This window comes from Rhinoraja longicauda, chromosome 6 (genome assembly GCF_053455715.1).
Source record: "Rhinoraja longicauda isolate Sanriku21f chromosome 6, sRhiLon1.1, whole genome shotgun sequence".
NCBI classification, from domain to species: Eukaryota; Metazoa; Chordata; class Chondrichthyes; order Rajiformes; family Arhynchobatidae; genus Rhinoraja; species Rhinoraja longicauda.
In genome coordinates this window covers 36,954,460-36,977,522 of record NC_135958.1, presented here as the reverse complement: position 1 = coordinate 36,977,522, position 23,063 = coordinate 36,954,460, and the positions used below count along the sequence as shown (strand labels likewise).

The 23,063-nt window shown below is 40.7% G+C and overlaps 2 protein-coding genes across 3 annotated transcripts in view; one reads left to right on the top strand and one right to left on the bottom strand.

Moving 5' to 3' along the window:
* Positions 1-2,755: 2,755 nt before the first annotated feature.
* psmd7 (proteasome 26S subunit, non-ATPase 7) lies at positions 2,756-17,912 on the bottom strand. The gene is made up of 7 exons (XM_078400788.1): positions 17,712-17,912; positions 9,714-9,805; positions 9,083-9,175; positions 8,407-8,504; positions 6,903-6,983; positions 5,614-5,705; positions 2,756-3,384 (listed from the first exon to the last, which is right to left on the bottom strand). Exons 1-7 carry the CDS (start codon positions 17,783-17,785, stop codon positions 2,958-2,960), a joined length of 957 nt encoding a protein of 318 aa, XP_078256914.1. The 5' UTR covers positions 17,786-17,912; the 3' UTR covers positions 2,756-2,957.
* Positions 17,913-17,924: 12 nt separating this feature from the next.
* Positions 17,925-23,063, top strand: part of dhx38 (DEAH (Asp-Glu-Ala-His) box polypeptide 38) — an 84,495-nt gene continuing 79,356 nt past the window's right edge. Inside the window, exon 1 of one of the 2 annotated variants that reach the window (XM_078400785.1) lies at positions 17,925-18,017. The gene's annotated coding sequence lies outside the window, so the exon portion shown is untranslated. The other variant, XM_078400787.1, reaches the window with a different exon arrangement.

Below are 23,063 nucleotides of genomic sequence, written 5' to 3'. Positions count from 1 at the left end.
GTTTCAGGTCGAGACCCTTCTTCGGACTGAAGGGTCTCGACTGGAAACGTCACCCATTCCTTCCCTCCAGAGATGCTGCCTGACCCGTGAGTTACTCCAGCATTTTGTGATACCTTCGATTTGTACCAGCATCTGCAATTATTTTCCTACACCCCTTTCAATAGCAGGGTGAAGAAACTGTGCACAGTACTCCAAATGTAGCCTTAGCATTGTCTTGTCCTGCCATAACATGATGTCCCGGCTATGTTCATACCTTGACCAATGAAGGTAAATGTGCCAAATACCTTCTTCACCACCGGTGTCACCATGTTCATACAATTATACACCTGTAACCCTAGATTTCTGTGTACAACACTATTTACATCCAAGTCTCCCAAAACCTTGCAAGTATTTGAATTAAACTTCATCTGCCACAGCCCAATCCATTAGCTTAGTTGATCAAGATCTCATTTTAATTGTAGTTTTGTTCACTGTCCATTATACCTGAAGGGTCTCAACTCGAAACATCACATAGTCCTGTTCTGACCCGCTGAGTTACTTCAGCATTTTTTGTTTATCTTCTGTGTAAACCAGCACCTGCAGTTCCTTCATATGAAAACCATCAATTTTCGTGTCATACAGAAAACCTACTCCTCACGCCATCTACATTCGCATTCAAATCGTTGATCTAAATAATGAACAGAACACTGCAGAACACTTGCAGGCCTCCAATCTGAAAAAACCCCAACTTTCTCCCATCACCTTGTCTCCAACCTTCAAGCCAGTTCTACTTCCAATTAGACCAGCTCACCCTGGACCTCATGTGATCCAACCTTCCAGACCAGTGTGCTTTGTCGAAGGCTTTGCTAAAGTCTATGCACAACATCTACTGCACTGCCCTTATCAATCTTCTTGGTCACCTCTTCAAAAAACCCAATTAACTTCAAGAGATACGATTTCCCACACAAAACCACGCTGGCTATCCCTAATCAGCCCTTGACTTTCCAAATGCATGTACAGTGCCCTCCATAATGTTTGGGACAAAGACCCATCATTTATTTATTTGCCTCTGTACTCCACAATTTGAGATTTGTAATAGAAAAAAATCACATGTGGTTAAAGTGCACACTGTCAGATTTTATTAAAGGCCATTTTTATACATTTTGGTTTCTCCATGTAGAAATTACAGCTGTGTTTATACATAGTCCCCCCATTTCAGGGCACCATAATGTTTGGGACACACGGCTTCACAGGTGTTTGTAATTGCTCAGGTGTGTTTAATTGCCTCCTTAATGCAGGTATAAGAGAACTCTCAGCACCTGGTCTTTCCTCCAGTCTTTTCATCACCTTTGGAAACTTTTATTGCTATTTATCAACATGGGGACCAAAGTTGTGCCAATGAAAGTCAATAAGCCATTATGAGACTGAGAAACAAGAATAAAACTATTATAAAGACATCAGTCAAACCTTAGGCTTACCAAAATCCAGTTTTTAACATCATTAAGAAGAGAGCACTGGTGAGCTTACTAATCGCAAAGGGACTGGCAGGCCAAGGAAGACATCCACAGCTGATGACAGCAGAATTCTCTCCATAATAAAGCAAAATCCCCAAACACCTGTCCGACAGATCAGAAACACTCGTCAGGAGTGCATTTGTCAATGACCACTGTCCGCCATGAACAGAAATACACAGGCTACACTGCAAGATGCAAACTACTGGTTAGCCGCAAAAATAGGATGGCCAGGTTACAGTTTGCCAAGAAGTACTTAAAAGAGCAACCACAGTTCTGGAAAAAGGTCTTGTGGACAGATCAGACGAAGATTAACTTATATCAGAGTGAAGGCAAGACAATGTATGGAGGAGAGAAGGAACTGCCCAAGATCCAAAGCATACCACCTCATCTGTGAAACACAGTGGTGGGGGTGTTATGGCCTGGGCATGTATGGCTGCTGAAGGTACTGGCTCACTTATCTTCATTGATGATACAACTGTTGATGGTAGTAGCATAATGAATTCTGAAGTGTACACACATCCTATCTACTCAAGTTCAAACAAATGCCTCAAGGCTGAAGAGAAAACTGAAGGGGACTAGCCCCCAAAACAAGCATAAGCTAAAGATGGAATACAGACCTGGCAGAGCATCACCAGAGAAGACACCCAGCAACTGTTGATGTCCATGAATCACAGACTTCAAGCAGTCATTGCACGCAAAGGATATGCAACAAAATACTACTTTCATTTACATGACATTGCTGTGTCCCAAACATTATGGTGCCCTGAAATGGGGGGAATTATGTATACACACTGCTGTAATTTCTACATGGTGGAATCAAAATGTATAAAAATGGCCTTTATTAAAATCTGACAATGTGCACTTTAACCACATGTGATTTTTTTCTATACAAATCTCAAATTGTGGAGGACAAATAAATAAATGATGGGTCTTTGTCCCAAACATTATGGAGGGCACTGTAAATCCTATCTCTCAGGACACCTTCCAATAACTTAACCACTGATTCAAGGCTCATCCAACTGTGGTTCCCAGATTTTTTCCTTACAATCTTTCTTAAGTGTAGGTACAACATTATCCACCCTACCATCTTCTGGCACCTCACCTATGGCAATGGATTTAAGGGCAAATACATTTTCGCTGATTCACTCTTGCTAAGATGTACATAGCTCACATTTGTTTTGGGTTAGATATGTATGAAGAATTGAACATTCATTCTTCTTAGTACCCCAAGGCAAACAGAAATGAAAAGACCTAGAATAACATTATTAGTAAAGTAATATTTATAATGTTTCAAGATTTTAAACATGTACATTGTACAGATACAGAAAACTGCCCCATGCAAACACATCAATGGCTGGATATTTTGGCCCTTTTATTGCAGAAGACCGAAATAATAACATTCCCCCTCGATACCAAGTATTGCTGAAGTTCTGTTTTTCTTTTTTAAAAAATGCACGGCACAATTTATTTTTTGTCTTTCTTTTCTTCCTTCTTTGATTCGCTTTTTTCTTTATCATCTTTCTTTTCTTTCTTCCCCTCTTCCTTTTCTTGCCCTTCCTTCTTTTCTGCATCTCGGTTGGCAATTTTATTGTTGATTAAGTTGTGTAGAGCAACCACTGATCGAATAAGTGAAGCAAGATATACCACCAACATCTGGTCATTTGTCTTCAGGTAAAAAGCTTTCACAAACTCTTGCAGGTTAACGTCGGGTAGAAGATTGAAGACATCCTGCAGCTGGTAGATAATTTGATGGTTGATGGGCAATTTTCCTGTGGCCACTTTCTCCAAGTAATTCCTTATCTCTAAAATCTTTGAGTTCAGCCCTTTGAGGCCATGCACTTGGTTTGTGATTTGCTGTGACAGTGTTCCCACTGTGGTATCTTTAATATCTCTGTAATGGTAACACAAGCAAAGAAAAACAACTTTATTCTCATGTAATATTTTTTATGCAAGATACAACAGTGGACAAATTTTATTCCATAAAAATACAGCGGCATTGAGCCTATTATGAAATTGTTCTTGACTGACAGAGGACACCACTATGTATTAAACATAGAGTCATAGAGTGGTAGTGTGGAAACAGGCCCTTTGGCCCAACTTGTCCACACCGGCCAACATGTCCCAGCTACACTAGTCCCACCTGCCCGTGTTTGGTCCATATCCCTCCACCATCAGCAAAACACTGCAATTCCATCTCTGGCTGGAATTAACAAAAATCAAAATATATCATGGTACTATCCTGTCTATCAATAAAACGGTTAGTTGCACATCAAAGTATACCCCAAAACATTCCCAGCAGTCCCACGTTTCACAATTATTTACATTCCAAGAAAAACAGTTAACAATAGACAATAGGTGCAGGAGTAGGCCATTCAGTCCTTCGAGCCAGCACCGCCATTCAATGCGATCATGGCTGATCACTCTCAATCAGTACCCCGTTCCTGCCTTCTCCCCATACCCCCTCACTCCGCTATCCTTAAGAGCTCTATCCAGCTCTCTCTTTAAAGCATCCAACGAACTGGCCTCCACTGCCTTCTGAGGCAGAGAATTCCACACCTTCACCACTCTCTGACTGAAAAAGTTCTTCCTCATCTCCGTTCTAAATGGCCTACCCCTTATTCTTAAACTGTGGCCCCTTGTTCTGGACTCCCCCAACATTGGGAACATGTTTCCTGCCTCTAATGTGTCCAATCCCCTAATTATCTTATATGTTTCAATAAGATCCCCCCTCATCCTTCTAAATTCCAGTGTATACAAGCCTAATTGCTCCAGCCTTTCAACATACGACAGTCCCGCCATTCCGGGAATCAACCTAGTGAACCTACGCTGCACGCCCTCAATAGCAAGAATATCCTTCCTCAAATTTGGAGACCAAAACTGCACACAGTACTCCAGGTGCGGTCTCACCAGGGCCCGGTACAACTGTAGAAGGACCTCTTTGCTCCTATACTCAACTCCTCTTGTTACGAAGGCCAACATTCCATTGGCTTTCTTCACTGCCTGCTGTACCTGCATGCTTCCTTTCAGTGACTGATGCACTAGGACACCCAGATCTCGTTGAACATCCCCTCTTCCTAACTTGCCACCATTTAGATAATAATCTGCCTTTCTATTCTTACTTCCAAAGTGAATAACCTCACACTTATCTACATTAAACTGCATCTGCCATGTATCCGCCCACTCACACAACCTGTCCAAGTCACCCTGCAGCCTTATTGCATCTTCCTCACAATTCACACTACCCCCCAGCTTAGTATCATCTGCAAATTTGCTAATGGTACTTTTAATCCCTTCATCTAAGTCATTAATGTATATCGTAAATAGCTGGGGTCCCAGCACCGAACCTTGCGGTACCCCACTGGTCACTGCCTGCCATTCCGAAAGGGACCCATTTATCCCCACTATTTGCTTTCTGTCTGTCAACCAATTTTCTATCCATGTCAGTACCCTACCCCCAATACCATGTGCTCTAATTTTGCCCACTAATCTCTTATGTGGGACCTTGTCGAAGGCTTTCTGAAAGTCATCCACATCCACTGACTCTCCCCTGTCAATTTTCCTAGTTACATCCTCAAAAAATTCCAGTAGATTTGTCAAGCATGATTTCCCCTTCGTAAATCCATGCTGACTCGGAATGATCCTGTTACTGCTATCCAAATGCTCAGCAATTTCGTCTTTTATAATTGACTCCAGCATCTTCCCCACCACTGATGTCAGACTAACTGGTCTATAATTACCCGTTTTCTCTCTCCCTCCTTTCTTAAAAAGTGGGATAACATTTGCTATCCTCCAATCCACAGGAACTGATCCTGAATCTATAGAACATTGAAAAATGATCTCCAATGCTTCCACTATTTCTAGAGCCACCTCCTTAAGTACCCTGGGATGCAGACCATCAGGCCCTGGGGATTTATCAGCCTTCAGTCCCATCAGTCTACCCAAAACCATTTCCTGCCTAATATGGAACGTTTGCCATCCATTGGGAGGTCATAGTAAAACTAGTCAAAATTAGTTCTTTAGCTATCATCATCACAAGCCAACAGTGTCTTATATTTGTACAAAAGGAAATAAGCCCATGATTTTGCCCAAGAGCAAGGATTTTGGGAAAAATTGAGTTTACCGTAGCAAATGCTCCACTCCAACTTCTTCAGCCTCTTCTGCTCCTATTTCACTAGTTACGTGTTCAAATGTTTTGGAAGTTGGAGTTCCATCCTGAAGAGAGACCACACAATAAATAGTGAATTTAACTCATTTATCAGTTCTCTTTTGCAGTCACGTTGGATCTGGTGAAGTTTTAGGTGAACACACCGATTGTACTAAAATTATTTTACTATTTTACTGATGTCAAGGGAGGGGGCGGGACAAAGTCCCGCCCCCTCCCCTGCTGTAAGCCTGAAGAAGGGTCTCGACCCAAAACGTCACCCATTCCATCTGTCCCGAGGTGCTGCCTGACCCGCTGAGTTATTCCAGCATTTGTGTCAACCAAAAGGAGAACCCAGGGATTGCTTCTTTGTTCTTTCTTGGTAAATCGAGCGGCACCTGAACTAAAAAATTTGAAGTGATGGCCAAATAAAAGTTAAGTAACTTATCTCGAAGAGAAAAGATATTGATCAGAGTCATGTTCACAATATTACCAAGGCAAGGAAAAACAAAAACAACCAGCATTTTTCACCTTTTCAAAGTAAAAAATGTTTCAAGGTGCTTCACTGGAGCATTACTAAAAAAAATGTCATTGTGCCATGAAAGCAGATCAAGGCAGCTGACTAAATGCTGAAGTCAGTGATTTTAAGCAGAGTCCTAAATGTATGAACATATAGATTAGAGGTAGGCCAATCAGCACTTCAAGCCTGCTCTGCAATTCAGCAAGACTATGAATGAAACAGAAAATAGGAACAGGAATTTGCCATTTGGCCATTCCTAATGCAGGTTTTCAAACATTTCTTTCAAACCACAGAAGTTACTCCTGCCACATTCTTCCAACAGATTGTTTGTTGGTTCAGATTCCAACATCTGCAGTTTCTTGTGTTTCTATTTAACTCCTGTGGTCAGCTCCACTATTTTTTAATTAGAAACAGGATTAGGGTTGATAACTTCACCTTAATGCCCTCCTCTCTCATATTCCCCAGGTCCCTTGATGCCTTTTGTGTTTAAAAATCAACTTGTTCTAAAATATATTAACTGATTTGGCCTCCACTTCCTTCTCAGATAAGGATTCCACAAGTTCATTGTTCTCCAAATTAAGTTCGTTTATTTGCCACTGGAAATTGAATAAACTTTGATGAACATTTTTCAAACCTATTTGAGCAGTGTAGATTCCAAATTTCAGTTGGATTCACCTTCCAAAGAAAATTGCAACTAAATGATTCACAATATTTAAAGGGTTTCCACAGAAGCCATAAAACAACTTACATCATGAACTTCCTCTACTGAAATGTAAGCTTCTGTAGGTAGTCCCAGATCTTTAGGCTTCACATCAATGATGACTAAAACCTTAAAAACAGAATTTACAACTTCAATCTTGATGCTGTATATTATTTATATTTCAGTAAATTCAACAATAGCATTTTTTTTCTTTAATGCTAATAAGTATCCAATTTGGAAATTATTAAAGTCATAAATTCAATTGCCCATCTATGGCGATGTTTCATATTCTTTACAAGTGTTGCAAATGAATCTCAAAACAGAAATTTAGGGAAACGTCTCTCGCATTCCTTTTCCACAAACTATTTTAATTCCAGTCAGATTAAATTCAAAAGAAACAAATTATTTGCAGTAAAAAACAAAGTGCTGGAGGAACTCAGTAGGTCAGCAGCATCTGTGGAGGGAAATGGACAGACAACCGTCCAGGTTGTGACCCATTTTTCAGACTGATCAATCCTCCAGCACTTTATTTTTTGTTTAAGGTAACTGCAGTCTCTTGTATGTCCTAACTATTTGCAGTTTAAATTTTAAATGAAACATTTTGATACCTAATCTTTTCATTTTTGTTTCCACCTTCCACTTATTGTAGCAGAAGTCATTTAGTCCATTTGATCCAGGCTCACTCCAGAATAACAATTCCATCAGTCTCATTTGCACTGTAGCCCTATTATTCTCTCTCATGTTCCCATCAACTCCCCTTTGATTCCTTTGCCATTTATCTACACTAAAATAGTAAATTACAGTAGGCAATGAACCTACCAGCAAATTGTTGGGATGTGCGTTGAAACGTAAAACTGTGGTGAAAGCCCATGTGGTCACAAGTAGAATGTACAAACTCCACACAAACAACAACTGAAGTCAGGATTGAACCAGGCCCCATGACTAACACTGTGCCACTATCTCAAACCCATTTAAAACAAAGTTGCTGCCAGACTTTCACTTTGATCCACATGTTATCTAGCATGCTCTTCAATACTTGTATTTTAAGAATGCAAATGCTTGATAATCTTAAATAATTAAAATAACAATTAATCCGTATATGCACAATATATTAATCTCATTCCAAATTGTTTACCTGACCTAACACACAAACTGATAGACAATGACCATACAGAAAACACTAGTGAAATGCTGCACAGCAAACATTTTTTTGTTGAACTGAAACGTCATAGAAATGCATACAGGCATGCACACTTCCATTTACACAATGGGTTTGTGCAAGGCCCAGCTCTTTGATGTGAAAAATATATCACTACAAAAATATAAATTGTGAAACCACTGTCACCAATTAAGAGATTTCATTTTCATAAACAAAAAGCAACACCACAAAATAACAGAATGCAATGCATTGAAATAACTCATTAAATCATTTTTAAAAAGCTATGCTATGAAACAATTTGGATTGTCCTACAAAACAAATGCTTGATATGCTTTGCCAAATTGTACCATTAAGTTCTTAAGTTATTTAAAAATAGAAAATCTAAAACCTTACGGAATTAGGACAGTATCGTTTCATAAGTTCATTGATAGCAATGTCGTTTTTGTGCAACTTGGGTCCAGTGTGGTACCATCCAACGATCCTTTCCCTAGCTAAGACAGGTACATAACCACCCATTAAAATGCAATTCAATAAATGTTAAGACAATAGCTAATGCACTCATTGCATTGATTAAACAGTATTGGGAATGAGAACACATTAACATAATCTCTCTTTTAAAAAACAGGAAACATGACTGATAGCATTCGTGCAAATTAAGCTACAAGATTTATGAATATTTAATATTATTTTAATTGATTTTTCTAAGCAAAGTAAATGCAGGTTTGAAGTAGAAGATTTCTGCCAATTTTGATACCATCCTGATCACTGCCACGTAAACTAACATTAGACAGTTCCTTTTCTTTGTCAAAGCATAAAATTTGCCACATATTCCTATACTATTTATCCCAAAGGGAAACATTTTCACAGTGTTTACCTAATCAAAGTGCCTCACGAGAGAGGAGAAAGCGACAAACTTGATTTCAGGGAAAACCTCTGCGGTATTTGTACATTACAAAATAATATGCAAAGTTACTCTTCTGGAATATCATTTTAATGCAAACTATAAAACTAAAGGGATTCAGAGCACCCATAACTTCAGCTTCCTTTCCATTTATGTCAGGAATCTTACCATTGACTTTTTTAAACATCCCATACATGTTCTCCAAATAATCATGATCCAGGAACCACACTGAATCATCTTTCTCATCTTCATCGAATGGGACTAAAATGGAAATTAAAAAATGTGCAAAAATGAAGAGCTTCTGAAATACATAAAAACTAAAAGATGACCTCTAACATTGTGATATATGTCATATGATTTCCTTCTTTGTGCAAGTTGCAAAGATAACCATTTACTCTCATAACACAATAACTAACAAAAAATGTAACTAATTTCAAAATGTGCATTATTGCTCATTATTTAACTGGCCAATCTAAACCAAATATAATACAATGATTTTTCCATTTAAAAATGGATTAATGATTACTAGTTTGTGAATGTGCACGAAACTATACATGCAGCGGACTGACAGGTACATTATATGCCATCTGTTTTTCAAAATTGAGATTAATTTTGTCTTTATAGTATTAAATAGAAAAATCAATTGCTGCAGTTAAGGAACTATGCTACCGACACCAACACTCAAGTAGAGCAATATTCATTTACTCCCACGTGCGGTGTAACAAATCAATGTTGCAAGGAATTTACTTCAAATAATGAATCTGTAATAATTCTACTCATCACAAATGTTAATTCTTACCTGCAAAACTGTTGGAAACATCAAGTATCTTTTTGTGCCAAGAACCCAGCAACACTCCAACCACTCGTTTTTGATTTCCAACTTTTCCTATTCTAAATATTAAAATACATTATAAATGATTCCTCCTAAAAATGCCACTAATAAACTAAAAATTCTAACACCATTATTAAAAATTTCCAGGTCAAAGCATCAACACTTCTTACTTTCCAGAATGTGACAAAAACAACAGTTAGCACTTGGTCAAATACTTAAAAATATATATATTTGCGGTTTGGAATAAAAATGCAAAGCTTATTGCTTGAAACATCAGGTCTATTAAAGTTTGCATTTAGCTTTGTAAAATCCAATCAAATATAACTTGATATTGTATAAATACAACAAAACATTTATTTTTGATTTATTTTGATTATTGTTTTGATTTGCATAATAAGATGGACAAGATATTTTTCAGCTATAATTTTTGTAATTCAAGCTCACCCAGAGAAATCAATGTTAAAAAACTCATCTGCACTTTGTTGTTTTTGCTTATTTATGAATGCAGCACATCCCTAAATTTGTCACCTTCATCAACAGGACTATCACACAACACACCAAGCAAACTTGGTTAGCACTGTTGCTGCCAAGTCAGAGGGTTACAGGCCCCAGTTCCACTTAAGAACTGTGGTATCTACATTCAACAATACTGAATTAATCCTGAAGTGTGATCTTTTAGACACAACACGGCATTAAAAGCATAGAATGAAGGTTTGGGTTAATTCTTTAAAAAGCCACACAGCATCATTCAAAGAGCAGGGAATTCAACTGGCCACCATTCATCCACTAAATTGTGCCACCTAAAATAATTCTTCAGCAAATCATTTCATATATTGTGAACTGGTTGCTATATGCAAATTCATTATTCACCCAAAATCTGGCATTAAACTCACAGGTCAAGAGAACAAAAAAAAATCAAAACTTGAATACTTTGAACATTAGATAAATCAGAACAAATGCAGCAATGAGATTGGAGAAGACAAGGATTTGTTGCCCATTCTAATTTATGTCATACTTATCAATGTTAACATTTAAGATTGCTCCTGTTTATTCCCTATCCCCCTCATGAATTCCTCTTCAGTGCAGTGTTCCCGTACACCTCTATGCACTCCAAGAATTAAAATCCCAGCCTGCCCATCTCTCTCTATAGTTCAGGCTTTGAAGTCATGGCAACATCCTTGTAAATCTTCTCTCCACTCTTTCCAGCTTAACAACATCCTTCCAAGAGCAGGGTAACCAAAACTCAAAACAAAATTCCAAATATGGCCTCACCAACATCTTGTACAACTGTAACATAACATCCCAACTTCTATACTTAATACCCTGATTGAGTATAGAAGGTACCAAAAGCCTTCTTGACCACCTTATCTACATATGTCACAACTTTCAAGGAACTATGTACCTGTAATCCTTGATCAATCTGATCTACAACATTCCCCAGAGCCCGCCTATTCACTGTGAAGGTCCTGCCCAGATTTGACATTCCAAAATGCAACAACTCACACTTATCTGCATTAAACTCCATTAACCATTCCTCAGCACATTTGCCCAACTGATCTAGATCCTGCTGTACTTATTGATAACCATTTTCGCTATCAATTATGTCAGTCACTTTAGTGTCATTGCAGATAGACACAAAAAGCTGGAGTAACTCAGCGGGACAGGCAGCATCTCTGGAGAGAAGGAATGGGTGACTTTTCGGGTTGAGTCCCTTCTTCAGACTCGTCTTGAAATGTCACCCATTCCTTCTCTCCAGAGATGCTGCCTGTCCCGCTGAGTTACTCCAGCTTTTTGTGTATATCTTCGGTTTAAAGCAGCATCTGCAGTTCCTTCTCACACACAATGTAATTGCAAACTTACTAATCATGCCTTTACCTTCTCATCCAAATCATTGATATAAACTACAAACAGCAATGGGCCCAGCGCCGATTCCCAAGCCACACCACTAGTCACAGGCCACCAATCGGAAAAACAATCTTCCACCATCACCCTCGGCTTCCCTCCATGAAGTAAATTCTAGGCTTGTATACACTGGAATTTAGAAGGATGAGAGGGGATCTTATCGAAACATATAAGAATATTAAGGGGTTGGACACGTTAGAGGCAGGAACCATGTTCCCAATGTTGGGGGAGTCCAGAACCAGGGGCCACAGTTTAAGAATAAGGGGTAGGCCATTTAGAATGGAGATGAGGAAAAACATTTTCAGTCAGAGTTGTAAATCTGTGGAACTCACTGCCTCAGAAGGCAGTGGAGGCGAAGTCTCTGAATGCATTCAAGAGAGAGCTAGATAGAGCTCTTAAGGATAGCGGAGTCAGGGGGTATGGGGAGAAGGCAGGAACGGGGTACTAATTGAGAATAATCAGCCATCATCACATTGAATGGTGGTGCTGGCTCGAAGGGCCGAGTGGCCTACTCCTGTACCTATTGTCTCTATCCAGTCAGCTAGCTCTCCCTGGATCCTATGCGATTTAACCTTCTAGAGCAGCATACCAGGCAGAACCTTATCAAAAGCCACTCCTTTCACAATAGGATCAATTTACACAGGCCAATTAACCTACAAACCCGCACGTCTTTGGGATGTGGGAGGAAACGCATCTGGTCACAGGAAAAAGTGCAAATTCCACCCAGGCAGCAACCAAGGTCAGGATCAAACCTGGGTCCCTGGCACTGTGAGGCAACAGCTCTAACAGCATTAAATTGTCAGTTGGATACACATATGACAAAAACCAAAAACACCATTGATTCTTTATATCCAAAGAGCACAGTACAGAACAGCACAGAAAGAGCTGTGATTTGGGAATATCCCTGTGAATAACAGATATTTACTAAGATTACATGTTGTTTTGGTCTGCTCAACCTACTTGGATATATTGTCATTTAAACCATTTTTCTTATGGTTAAAATCAAACCTGATTTTGTGATTTATTTTCATAAATGGAGACCAAAATATAATCAATGTTATAAAAACTAACATAAATTAGCTGTGCATTTTGATTTTGAAAATTACATAGAATTTACAGTATAGGAACAAACCATTCAGTCCAAGTGATCCATGCCTCTATTTATCCACCCCATAATCGATATACAGGTTTACCACCTATTTTCCGGCACCCTTGGTTCCAGAGCCTGTCCGGATTATCCGTTTTGCTGGACCAACAGACGTCACTGCCCCCAAGAGGAATCCAATGGTACCGGAATGGTCCGCTTAGGCCACTGAGATACCCGGCCCCCAAAGTCGGCCGTAGGAACGGATCTGCTGCCTTCGGTCAGGCCGGAGTTCTAGAGCACTGGCCTCAGGAGGCAAATTCGACCCATCGATCCAGGATTCGACCCCACAGGACACCGGGGGGCTGAGGTACCGGTCCACAAAGTCAGCTATGGGAATTGATCTGTTGGCTCCGGCCGGGCTAGAGTTCCAGATGCCTGGCTGTGGGGGAGGGGGGAGAAATTCGACACACTGATCGGCGTGGAAGTCCCGATGGTGTAGAGATCAGCCACCTTACCTAGCCGAGATAGAATATTTTCAGGGGAGACTCCTGGGAGGGATTTCAAGTGCACTCTCATAATTTTGTTTGGATTAAAGTGGGTGCAGGGCCACAAATTGCTGGAAAATCAGTGGAGGAGCTTTATTCCTTTTAACTTCTCACTTATTTATCTATTTTGTTAACCTTAACTACAGCATGCTCTTTGACCCAACTGTTCAATGTAGTATTGAAGTTTAATTGATTTAATTTAGGATGCCTGGCCTACATTCAAAATTTATTCTGTAATTATTTCCAGTTGTCCATCATGAGAGGGTTAGGTACAGTGCCATCCATGATGATTGGGACAAAGACCCATCATTTATTTATTTGCCTCTGTACTCCACAATTTTAGATTTGTAATAGCAAAAATCACATGTGGTTAAAGCGCACATTGTCAGATTTTATTAAAGTCCATTTTTATACATTTTGCTTTCACAATGTAGAAATTACAGGTGTGTTTATACATAGTCCCCCCATTTCAGGGCACCATAATGTTTGGGATACATGGCTTCACAGGTGTATGAAGCTCAGGTTTATTTAAATGCCTCCTTAATGCAGGTACAAGTGTGCTCTCAGCACCTAGTCTTTCCTCCAGTCTTTCCATCACCGTTGGAAACTTCTTTTGCTGTTTATCAACATGCGGACCAAAGTTGTGCCAATGAAAGTCAAAGAAGCCATTATGAGACTGAGAAACAAGAATAAAACTGTTATTGAGACATCAGCCAAACCTTAGGCTTACCAAAATCAACTGTGTGGAACATCATTAAGAAGAGAGCACTGGTGAGGTTACTAATCGCAAAGGGACTGGCAGTCCAAGGAAGACCTCCACAGCTGATGACAGAAGAATTCTCTCTATAACAAAGAAAAATCCCCAAACATCTGTCCGACAGATCAAAAACACTCTTCAGGAGTCAGGTGTGGATTTGTCAATGACACTGCCTGCAGAAGACTTCATGAACAGACATTCAGAAGTTACACTGCAAGATGCAAACCACTGGTTAGCCGCAAAAATAGAATGACCAGGTTACAGTTTGTCAAGAAGTATCATATCATATCATATCATATATATACAGCCGGAAACAGGCCTTTTCGGCCCACCAAGTCCGTGCCGCCCAACGATCCCCGTACATTAACACTATCCTACACCCACTAGGGACAATTTTTAAATTTTTTTTTTACATTTACCCAGCCAATTAACCTACATACCTGTACGTCTTTGGAGTGTGGGAGGAAACCGAAGATCTCGGAGAAAACCCACGCAGGTCACGGGGAGAACGTACAAACTCCTTACAGTGCAGCACCCGTAGTCAGGATCGAACCTGAGTCTCCGGCACTGCATTCGCTGTAAAGCAGCAACTCTACCGCTGCCAACCACAGTTCTAGAAAAAGGTCTTGTGGACAGATCAGCCGAAGATTAACATATCAGAGTGATGTCAAGAGCAAAGTATGGAGAGAAGGAACTGCCCAAGATCCAAAGCATACCAGCTTATCTGTGAAACACGGTGGTGGGAGTGTTATGGCCTGGGCATTTATGGCTGGTACTGGCTCACTTATCTTCATTGATGATACGACTGCTGATGGTAGTAGCATCATGAATTCTGAAGTGTAGAGACACATCCTATCTGCTCAAGTTCAAACAAATGCCTCAAAACTCATTGGCCGGCAGTTCATTCTACAGCAAGACAATGATCCCCAAAATACTGTTAAAGCAACAAAGGAGTTTTTTAACGCTAAAAAATGGTAAATTCTTGAGTGGCCAGGTCAATCACCCGATCTGAACCCAATTGAGCATGCCTTTTATATGCTGAATAGAAAACTGAAGGTGACTAGCCCCGAAAACAAGCATAAGCTAAAGATGGCTGCAATACAAGCCAGGCAGAGGATCACCCGAGGAGACACCCAGCAACTGGTGATGTCCATGAATCGCGGACTTCAAGCAGTCATTGCATGCAAAGGATATGCAACAAAATACTAAACATGACTACTTTCATTTACATGACATTGCTGTGTCCCAAACATTGTGGTGCCCTGAAATGGGGGGGGACTATGTATAAACACACAAACACTGCTGCGATTTTTACATGATGAAAACCAAAATGTCTAAAAATGGCCTTTATTAAAATCTGACAATGTGCACTTTAACCACATGTGATTTTTTTCTATGACAAATCTCAAATTGTGTACAGAGGCAAATGAACAAATGATGGGTCTTTGTCTCAAACATTATGGAGGGCACTGTATATATTTGATGTACAGTCAACAAAATAGAAATGGGACAGGAGTGTACAGTCCAGATCAAGAAGGCAGGAGGAGATTTGAGCTCAATCATTCACCGGTGCTATTGATGCCTGAAAAGACTTCTCCATATAACAGGTAGTGGAAATGTGGAGCTATTTACTCAAATGTCTGGAAACTACATCGACCCAACATTTGAAATGTTTATATTAGGTTAGTCATACAAAAAAAGGTTTGATTAAGATAATCAATAGAACTGAATGCTGGAGAGACTGAATAACAGCATTGCCCACTGAACCTATCAATGAGGAAATAAAGACACAGAGTCTGGAGTAACTCAGGTGGTCAGGCAGCATCTCTGGGGGATGAGGATGGGCAACGTTTCGGGTAGGGACACTTCCTCAGACTGATTGTAGGGGGAAGGAAGCTGGGGGTGGGAGAAAGCCAGGAAAGTGATAGGTTGATACAGGGAAGGGGCGCTTTGATTGGCAGATGGGTGGACAAAGGCTAGAGATTAAACAAAGACAAAAGTGTGAAATTTGAAGCAGAAGGATGGGGTAAACCTGGAAGAGACAGGGGTTAGCTTACAACCTATGAGCATTTAATTCTCTAATTTTACTTACTAACCAACAACTGTGCTCGACCTTGATGTATACCCATTTCTCCAACTACCCCGCTATTCTTTCCCCTCCCCGCTGCCCCATTCCACCTACATCCCTTCATCTGGCTTCACATTTCAGACTTTCAAAATAGAAATTCCTTGAGGATGCAAATGGCAGGCTGGGTATAGGGAAACCTGCAGACATTTGAATTTCAAAATGATATTTAATAAGTTGATACATAGATACAAAACACACAATAATTATTACCAAGGAGAGAAGATTGGCTAATCACACAGTATTGGTGAGACCACGTTTGCGGTGCTACAGAAAGTTTTGGTCTTACTTCAGAGCAGCTACGTGTGCATCGGAGACAGTTCAACAAACGTTTACTAAGCTGATTCCTGGGAATTAATGGGTAATATTGAATGATGGTACAGGTTCCTGTAAGACCTATTCCTGGTCTTTCTTTCACTCAGTGACAATCCTCATCCCCATTACTATTTAAGTGCATGGACTTCATTTTTGGCTCTTACTGAAAAGATGCAACAATACACTATTTAATGTGTAATCTGATACCTTGGAGGAAATATACAATTTATTTTTTGATAAAAAACACAGTCTAAGAATAAAGAGGAGGCCATTTAAAACTGAGGTGAGAAGAAACCTTTTCACCCAGAGTTGTGAATTTGTGCAATTCCCTGCCAAAGAAGGCAGTGGAGGCCAATTCACTGGATGAATTTAAAAGAGAGTTTGATAGAGCTCTAGGGGATATTGGAATCAAGGGATATGGGGAGAAGGCAGGCACAGGTTACTGATTGTAGATGATCAGCCATGATCACGATGAATGGCGGTGCAGGCTTGAAGGACCAAATGTCCTCCTGCACCTATTTACCATGTTTCTATGTTAAGGGATACATAAGGTTTTGTTTCCAAACTGGGGAGAAACGCCACTTAATCATTATAATCACCCATGAAACAGAATGAGATTTTACTTATGGCTTCCAAATATAAATTCAGACGATTTTGGAGCAGGATACCAGAGATGTGAAATAACTTTAGACAAATGTCAACTGTTATGATCAGCACTATGAATTTTCCATTCTGCAGGGAGGTATCAATTTCAGTGAGTGGTTTTGAAATAAAGCGTGCTTTGGACATAAACAAGATATACGCAAAACTCTACCGTGCAGATCCATATTTTTAAATTAAAAAATAGAAGTTGAAAATATTTGATGAGGAAATCAATGCTATTTTCCCGATAACGATTGGATCGTGTCATTTTCTTGCTAAGAATCAAATGACTGGATCATGAATCAGCCTTGAGCATAAAGGATTTTGGTTACATTGCACTCAAAAAGTGAAATCTAACCGGTAGTATAAGATTCAGTGCACGCCTGGGTTGCATGATAACAGAGTGTCGTTTAAGAAGGAAAACAATAGTCGTGGATATAAACTGCACGGTGGGATTGGGAATGAGCCCTGGGAGAAGGGCTGTCAATGTGACTCAGCAGGGTAAGGCCGGGCCTGAACCGCCCTGGCTGAGAGTGCACCAAAAGTGCCCCCAGCTGCCGGCCCCAGACGCGGCTCGCCGCCGCCGCCTCACCTGTTGAAATGATCCACGACGCTCAGCAGCACCAACGGGTGAACGACCACCTTCTCCACCACGGAATCGGGCATTGTGTGCGATCGGGTCGGGAATGAATCGCGGCCGCGGAGAGAGAGAGAGAGAGAGAGAGAGAGAGAGGGAGAGGGAGAGACTCACTCACCGGAAGCGGTCCGGGAGCCGGGGCCTGACTTCCGGCCGTGCCCCGGCAACCACCGCGGCCCGCGCTGAGGTCGGCTCGGCGGGAGCGTCATGGCCGACGCGCTGCTGCTGTTGCTGCTCGACTCAAACAACATGTGAAGCCGTGTGAGTGCAATCACATCCTTCCCGTTGCGCTGTCTCAGATCACAGTGGAACTTGGGCGTCGTGGCTCCTGTCAAGTGTTTTTAATTCATTGGGCCAGCATTTCCTTTTCTATTCCCATTCCCCCAGGGGAGGGTCATGGAGTGAAAGGCCTTGGCTTCGTGAACCGTGAGGTTACACCTGCAGTACCGTGCGTTGAGGAGGGAGTTCCAGGATTTACACCCAGTGATAATGAAGGAACCGAGTCACAATCATGTATGACTGGATGGGAATGTGCAAGGAGCGCCGTTATAGAACACATGCTCTCTGACCCGCTGAGTTACTCCAGCTTGTTGTGTCTACCTTGGCTTCGGTTTAAACCAGCATCTGCAGTTCCTTCCTACACTTGAATTCCTTTACCGTGTTGGTGCTGGACCACATAGGTTTGGGTTGTCAGAGTAGCCTCGGTGAGTAACCGTGGCATCCAGTCGGATTAAGGAAAATACTTTCACCTGGATGGTTGTGAGTGATTTTAGAGTTGCATTCATCTAGACAAGTGGAGAGTATTTCTCCACACTCTTGACTTGTGTATGTCAAATTCAGTTGCTGCAGAAAACCCAACTTCTGATCTGAGATGGTCACACAAGTTTTTTTTAATGTGGCAGGGAGAGTTAAGAGGCTTTGTATCTTTTGCTGCTAAACGAGTCAGTGCTGGAGCAACTGAGCCAAATGTGATGACTGTCTTTGTTGTCCTCCACTTAAAGTATTTTATTTATCCATGCTACTTTCAATATTTCTTCTGTGTTGTAATGTGCCAGAGTATTTATTAGCTAGGTGTGTGGGAAGGAACTGCAGATGCTGGTTTACACTGAAGACAGATGTAAAATGCTACACTAACTTAGCGGGACAGGCAACATCTCTGGAGAGAAGGAATGGGTGATGGATCTTTTGGGTCGAGACCCTTTTTTATTCTGAAACCCAAAGACTGCCACTCATTCCTTCTCCAGAGATGCTGCCTGTCTTGCTGAGTTACTCCAGGTAATAGTTAGGAAAATATTTCCTTTTCTGGTTTATCTAATGCTTTGGGAGTTAAAGGGGCCTGGAGTCCTTTCTGTTTATGTGATTTTGTCAGCTTTTCTAGTGGATCTGTCCTACTGGGACTAAATGTACCCAAGTCTGAGACTGCCAGGTTATCTAATGAGTTACGATTTTGTGAGGATGACTATGTCATGCTGTTGCTTGATTAGTTTGTGAGACAGCTATCTAATTTAGATATTGGTCCCCATATGTTTATGAGGAGGACTTTGCAAGGTTGACTAAGCTGGGGAAAAATTGTAATGTTGGGTGTGGGAGCGTTGGCCTGTTTCTGTGTTGTATGGCTCTATCTCCTAACTAGGTTAATAGGTTGATGCTAAAAGGTCTGTGTGGGTGTTATGCTTTCTCAGTGTCAGCGTAACCACTGACACGGCAAAGCTGTTTGCACGGCCATTTGCATTTAAGAGTCAACAACATTGGTGGGACTGGAAATGAGTCAGCTCATGCTCTGAAATGCTGGAGTAACTCAGCAGGGCAGGCAGCATCTCCGGAGAAAATGGATAGGTGATGTTTCGGGTCAGGTCCCCTCTTCAGTGATGCTGCCTGACCCATTGAGATAATCCAGCATTTTGTGTCTATCTTTGCTATTAACCAGCATTTGCAATTCCCTTTAAAAATATCCCTCAAGTTATTACTGAATTGGGTCTGAGTAAAATGCTTTAATGGTTGGAATGTAGAAGGTTCTGTCGCAGAAACAATGGACATGTTCGATGGAGCCGAAGTCAACAAGTTTTGCTCGTTGGTACATCTTCCAATCGAGTCCACTCTGTGGAGCAGGATGAGACTTACATTTTCTACATGATTCACGGAGGGAGCACTGTGATTAGAGAGTTGGCAACTTGTAGGAGGGAGGCCCAAGGAGTGTGGGAGAAGGAGACCCTGTTGGGATAGGATTTGGGAAGAGCATGAGATAGGGAGGCATGATGAGCTTGTGGGATGTGCAGGAAAGAGTGGCCCAATACGCATGGGTCTACATCTGAAGAATTGCATGGCAAGGCAGAGAAGGATATTGATCTAAAGTGGATCATAGGGATTAATGTAGATGGGGAAAAAGGGTGGCATAGAAGTGAGATTCTGGAGGGCCTATTTCTGTGCTGTTAAATTCTTTGGCTTCATGATAACTGCATATTATGCCTATGCCCTTGTTGCTCTAAATCCTCCTGTTCTAACAGAACCTAACAGAGAAATTTACATGAAATATAAATTTCTTATGACATATATATATCAGGGTTTAACTAAAGTTGTTTAAACTAAAGTTGTTTAACTACCTATATTAGATTTTTAGTTATCTGGTTATTATTATTAAATCTCATTGGTGAACCCTTTGGTTAAAACAGGTAATTAGAAAAATAGTTTGAAAACCACTACTCCCAGCAATACAAATAAAATGAACAACAATAGTACCAGATCATCAGCAAAGCTCGGCAAATATATCTGCTCTCAAACTCCCTGGAACACTACTTTTGTCTTTTGCTGCATTCTCTTGACAATGATTTCTTTACTTGAGTGGGTCTGATAATATTCTGTTTCTATTTGGTTTAAATAGCCCTTGGTTAAATCTGCAGATTTTACATGGAATTTGCATGATAATTCACAATTACTTTGGTGTCCACACTCTATTTGATTATTGCTGCTCTTTCAATGTTACATTTGCAACCGTTTTAGAAGTTAAAACATTATAGCACAGGGACAGGTTATTTAGCCCACAATATCTGTATAAACATGTTAATTTAAACTGCACATCTGCCTGCATGTGTTCTTTATACTTCCATCCCCTGCCTAAATTTCTCTTAAATGTATCTGTTCAGTTTAAAGATATAGTTTGGAAACAGCCCCATGGCCCACAGAGTATGTGCTGACCAGCGGTCACCTCTACACTAGTTCTATCCTACGCACTGGGGACAATCTACAGAAGCCAATTGGAATGTGGGAAGAAACCGGAGCACTCGGAAAAAACCCACGCCGTCTCAGGGAGACTGTACAAATTCCATACAGACAGCCCCTGTAGTTAGGATTGAACCTGGGTCTCTGGCTCTGTAAGGCAGCAGCACTATAACTGTCCCACTGTGCTGCCCCTGATCTGCTTCCACCACATCATCTGGCAGCACATTTTTGGCACCTACCTTTCTTGGTGTTTAAAATAAAATCTTGCCTCATGAATCTTTTTTAAACTTTCCCCCTTCCATTTTAAAGCTTTGTACTCTGGTATTTGACATTTCCATCCTGGGAAAAAGACACTGACCATCTACTGGGTCTCTGCCACTCATAAGTGGGAAATGCCATGGCAAGTTCACAAGAGCATTGGAAGTGGCAGAGGGGGAGACCACTCATCCCCTTGAGCTTTCGTCACTATTCAACAAAATAGTGGCTGATCCAGTCCTGGCATCAATACCCCAATCTGATCTCCCCCAGACTTCAACTTGTTGACATTTCAAATATCTGTCAGTCTCCTCCTTAGTATATCAGGATGATGCTCAACATGTGCAGAAGTATCCTTTCTGTGACGTGATTACCATAATTGTACACATTGCTAGTGAAATTTCAATAGTTTTTTACATTTATTGCTTGATTTCTACTGTTGCATTCTATGCTCGAACAAAGAAAAACAGTGCCTTCCATAATGTTTGGGACAAAGACCCATCATTTATTTATTTGCCTCTGTACTCCACAATTTGAGATTTGTAATAAAAAAAATTACATGTGGTACATTGTCAGATTTTAAGAAAGACCATTTTTATACATTTTGGTATACAAATTACAGCAGTGTTTATGCATAGTCCCCCCATTTCAGGGCACCATAATATTTGGGACACAGCAATGTCATGTAAATGAAAGTAGTCATGTTTAGTATTTTGCTGCATATCCTTTGCATGCAATGACTGCTTGAAATCTGTGATTCATGGACATCACCAGTTGCTGGGTGTCTTCTCTGGTGATGCTCTGCCAGGCCTGTATTGCAGTCATCTTTAGCTTATACTTGTTTTGGGGGCTAGTCTCCTTCAGTTTTCTCTTCAGCATATAAAAGGCATGCTCAATTGGGTTCTGATCAGGTGATTGACTTGGCCACTCAAGAATTGACCATTTTTTAGCTTTGAAAAACTCCTTTGTTGCTTTAGCAGTATGTTTGGGATCATTGTCTTGCTATAGAATGAACCGCTGGCCAATCAGTTTTGAGGCATTTGTTTGAACTTGAGCAGATAGGTTGTGTCTCTACACTTCAGAATTCATTATGCTACTACCATCAGCAGTTGTATCATCAATGAAGATAAGTGAGCCAGTACCTTCAGCAGCCATACATGCCCAGGCCATAACACCCCCACCACCGTGTTCCACAGATGAGCTGGTATGTTTTGGATCTTGGGCAGTTCCTTCTCTCCTCCATACTTTGCTCTTGACATCACTCTGATATAAGTTCATCTTCATCTCATCTGTCCACAAGACCGTTTTCCAGAACTGTGGCTGCTCTTATAAGTGATTCTTGGCAAACTGTAACCTGGCCATTCTATTTTTGCGGCTAACCAGTGGTTTGCATCTTGCAGTGTAGCCTCTGTATTTCTGTTCATGAAGTCTTCTGCGAACAGTGGTCATTGACAAATGCACATCCGGCCTCTGAAGAATGTTTCTGATCTGTCGGACAGGTGTTTGGGGAATTTGCTTTATTATGGAGAGAATTCTTCTGTCATCAGCTGTGGATGTCTTCCTTGGCCTGCCAGTCCCTTTGCGATTAGTAAGCTCACCAGTGCTCTCTTCTTAATGATGTTCCAAACAGTTGATTTTGGTAAGCTTAAGGTTTGGCTGATGTCTCTTAACAGTTTTATTCTTGTTTCTCAGTCTCATAATGGCCTATTTGATTTTCATTGGCACAACTTTGGTCCTCATGTTGATAAATAGCAATAAAAGTTTCCAAAGGTGATGGAAAGACTGGAGGAAAGACTAGGTGCTGAGAGCTCTCTTATACCTGCATTAAGGAGGCTT

Bases quoted from the DNA above. Each gene is read 5' to 3' on its own strand.
- psmd7 (XM_078400788.1), bottom strand. From the start codon at position 17,785: ATGCCCGATTCCGTGGTGGAGAAGGTGGTCGTTCACCCGTTGGTGCTG. The intron at 9,176-9,713 runs GTAAGAATTAAC...TTTCCATTTTAG, and splicing joins TGTTTCCAACAGTTTTGCAG to TCCCATTCGATGAAGATGAG. The intron at 8,505-9,082 runs GTAAGATTCCTG...TACCTGTCTTAG, and splicing joins GATGTTTAAAAAAGTCAATG to CTAGGGAAAGGATCGTTGGA.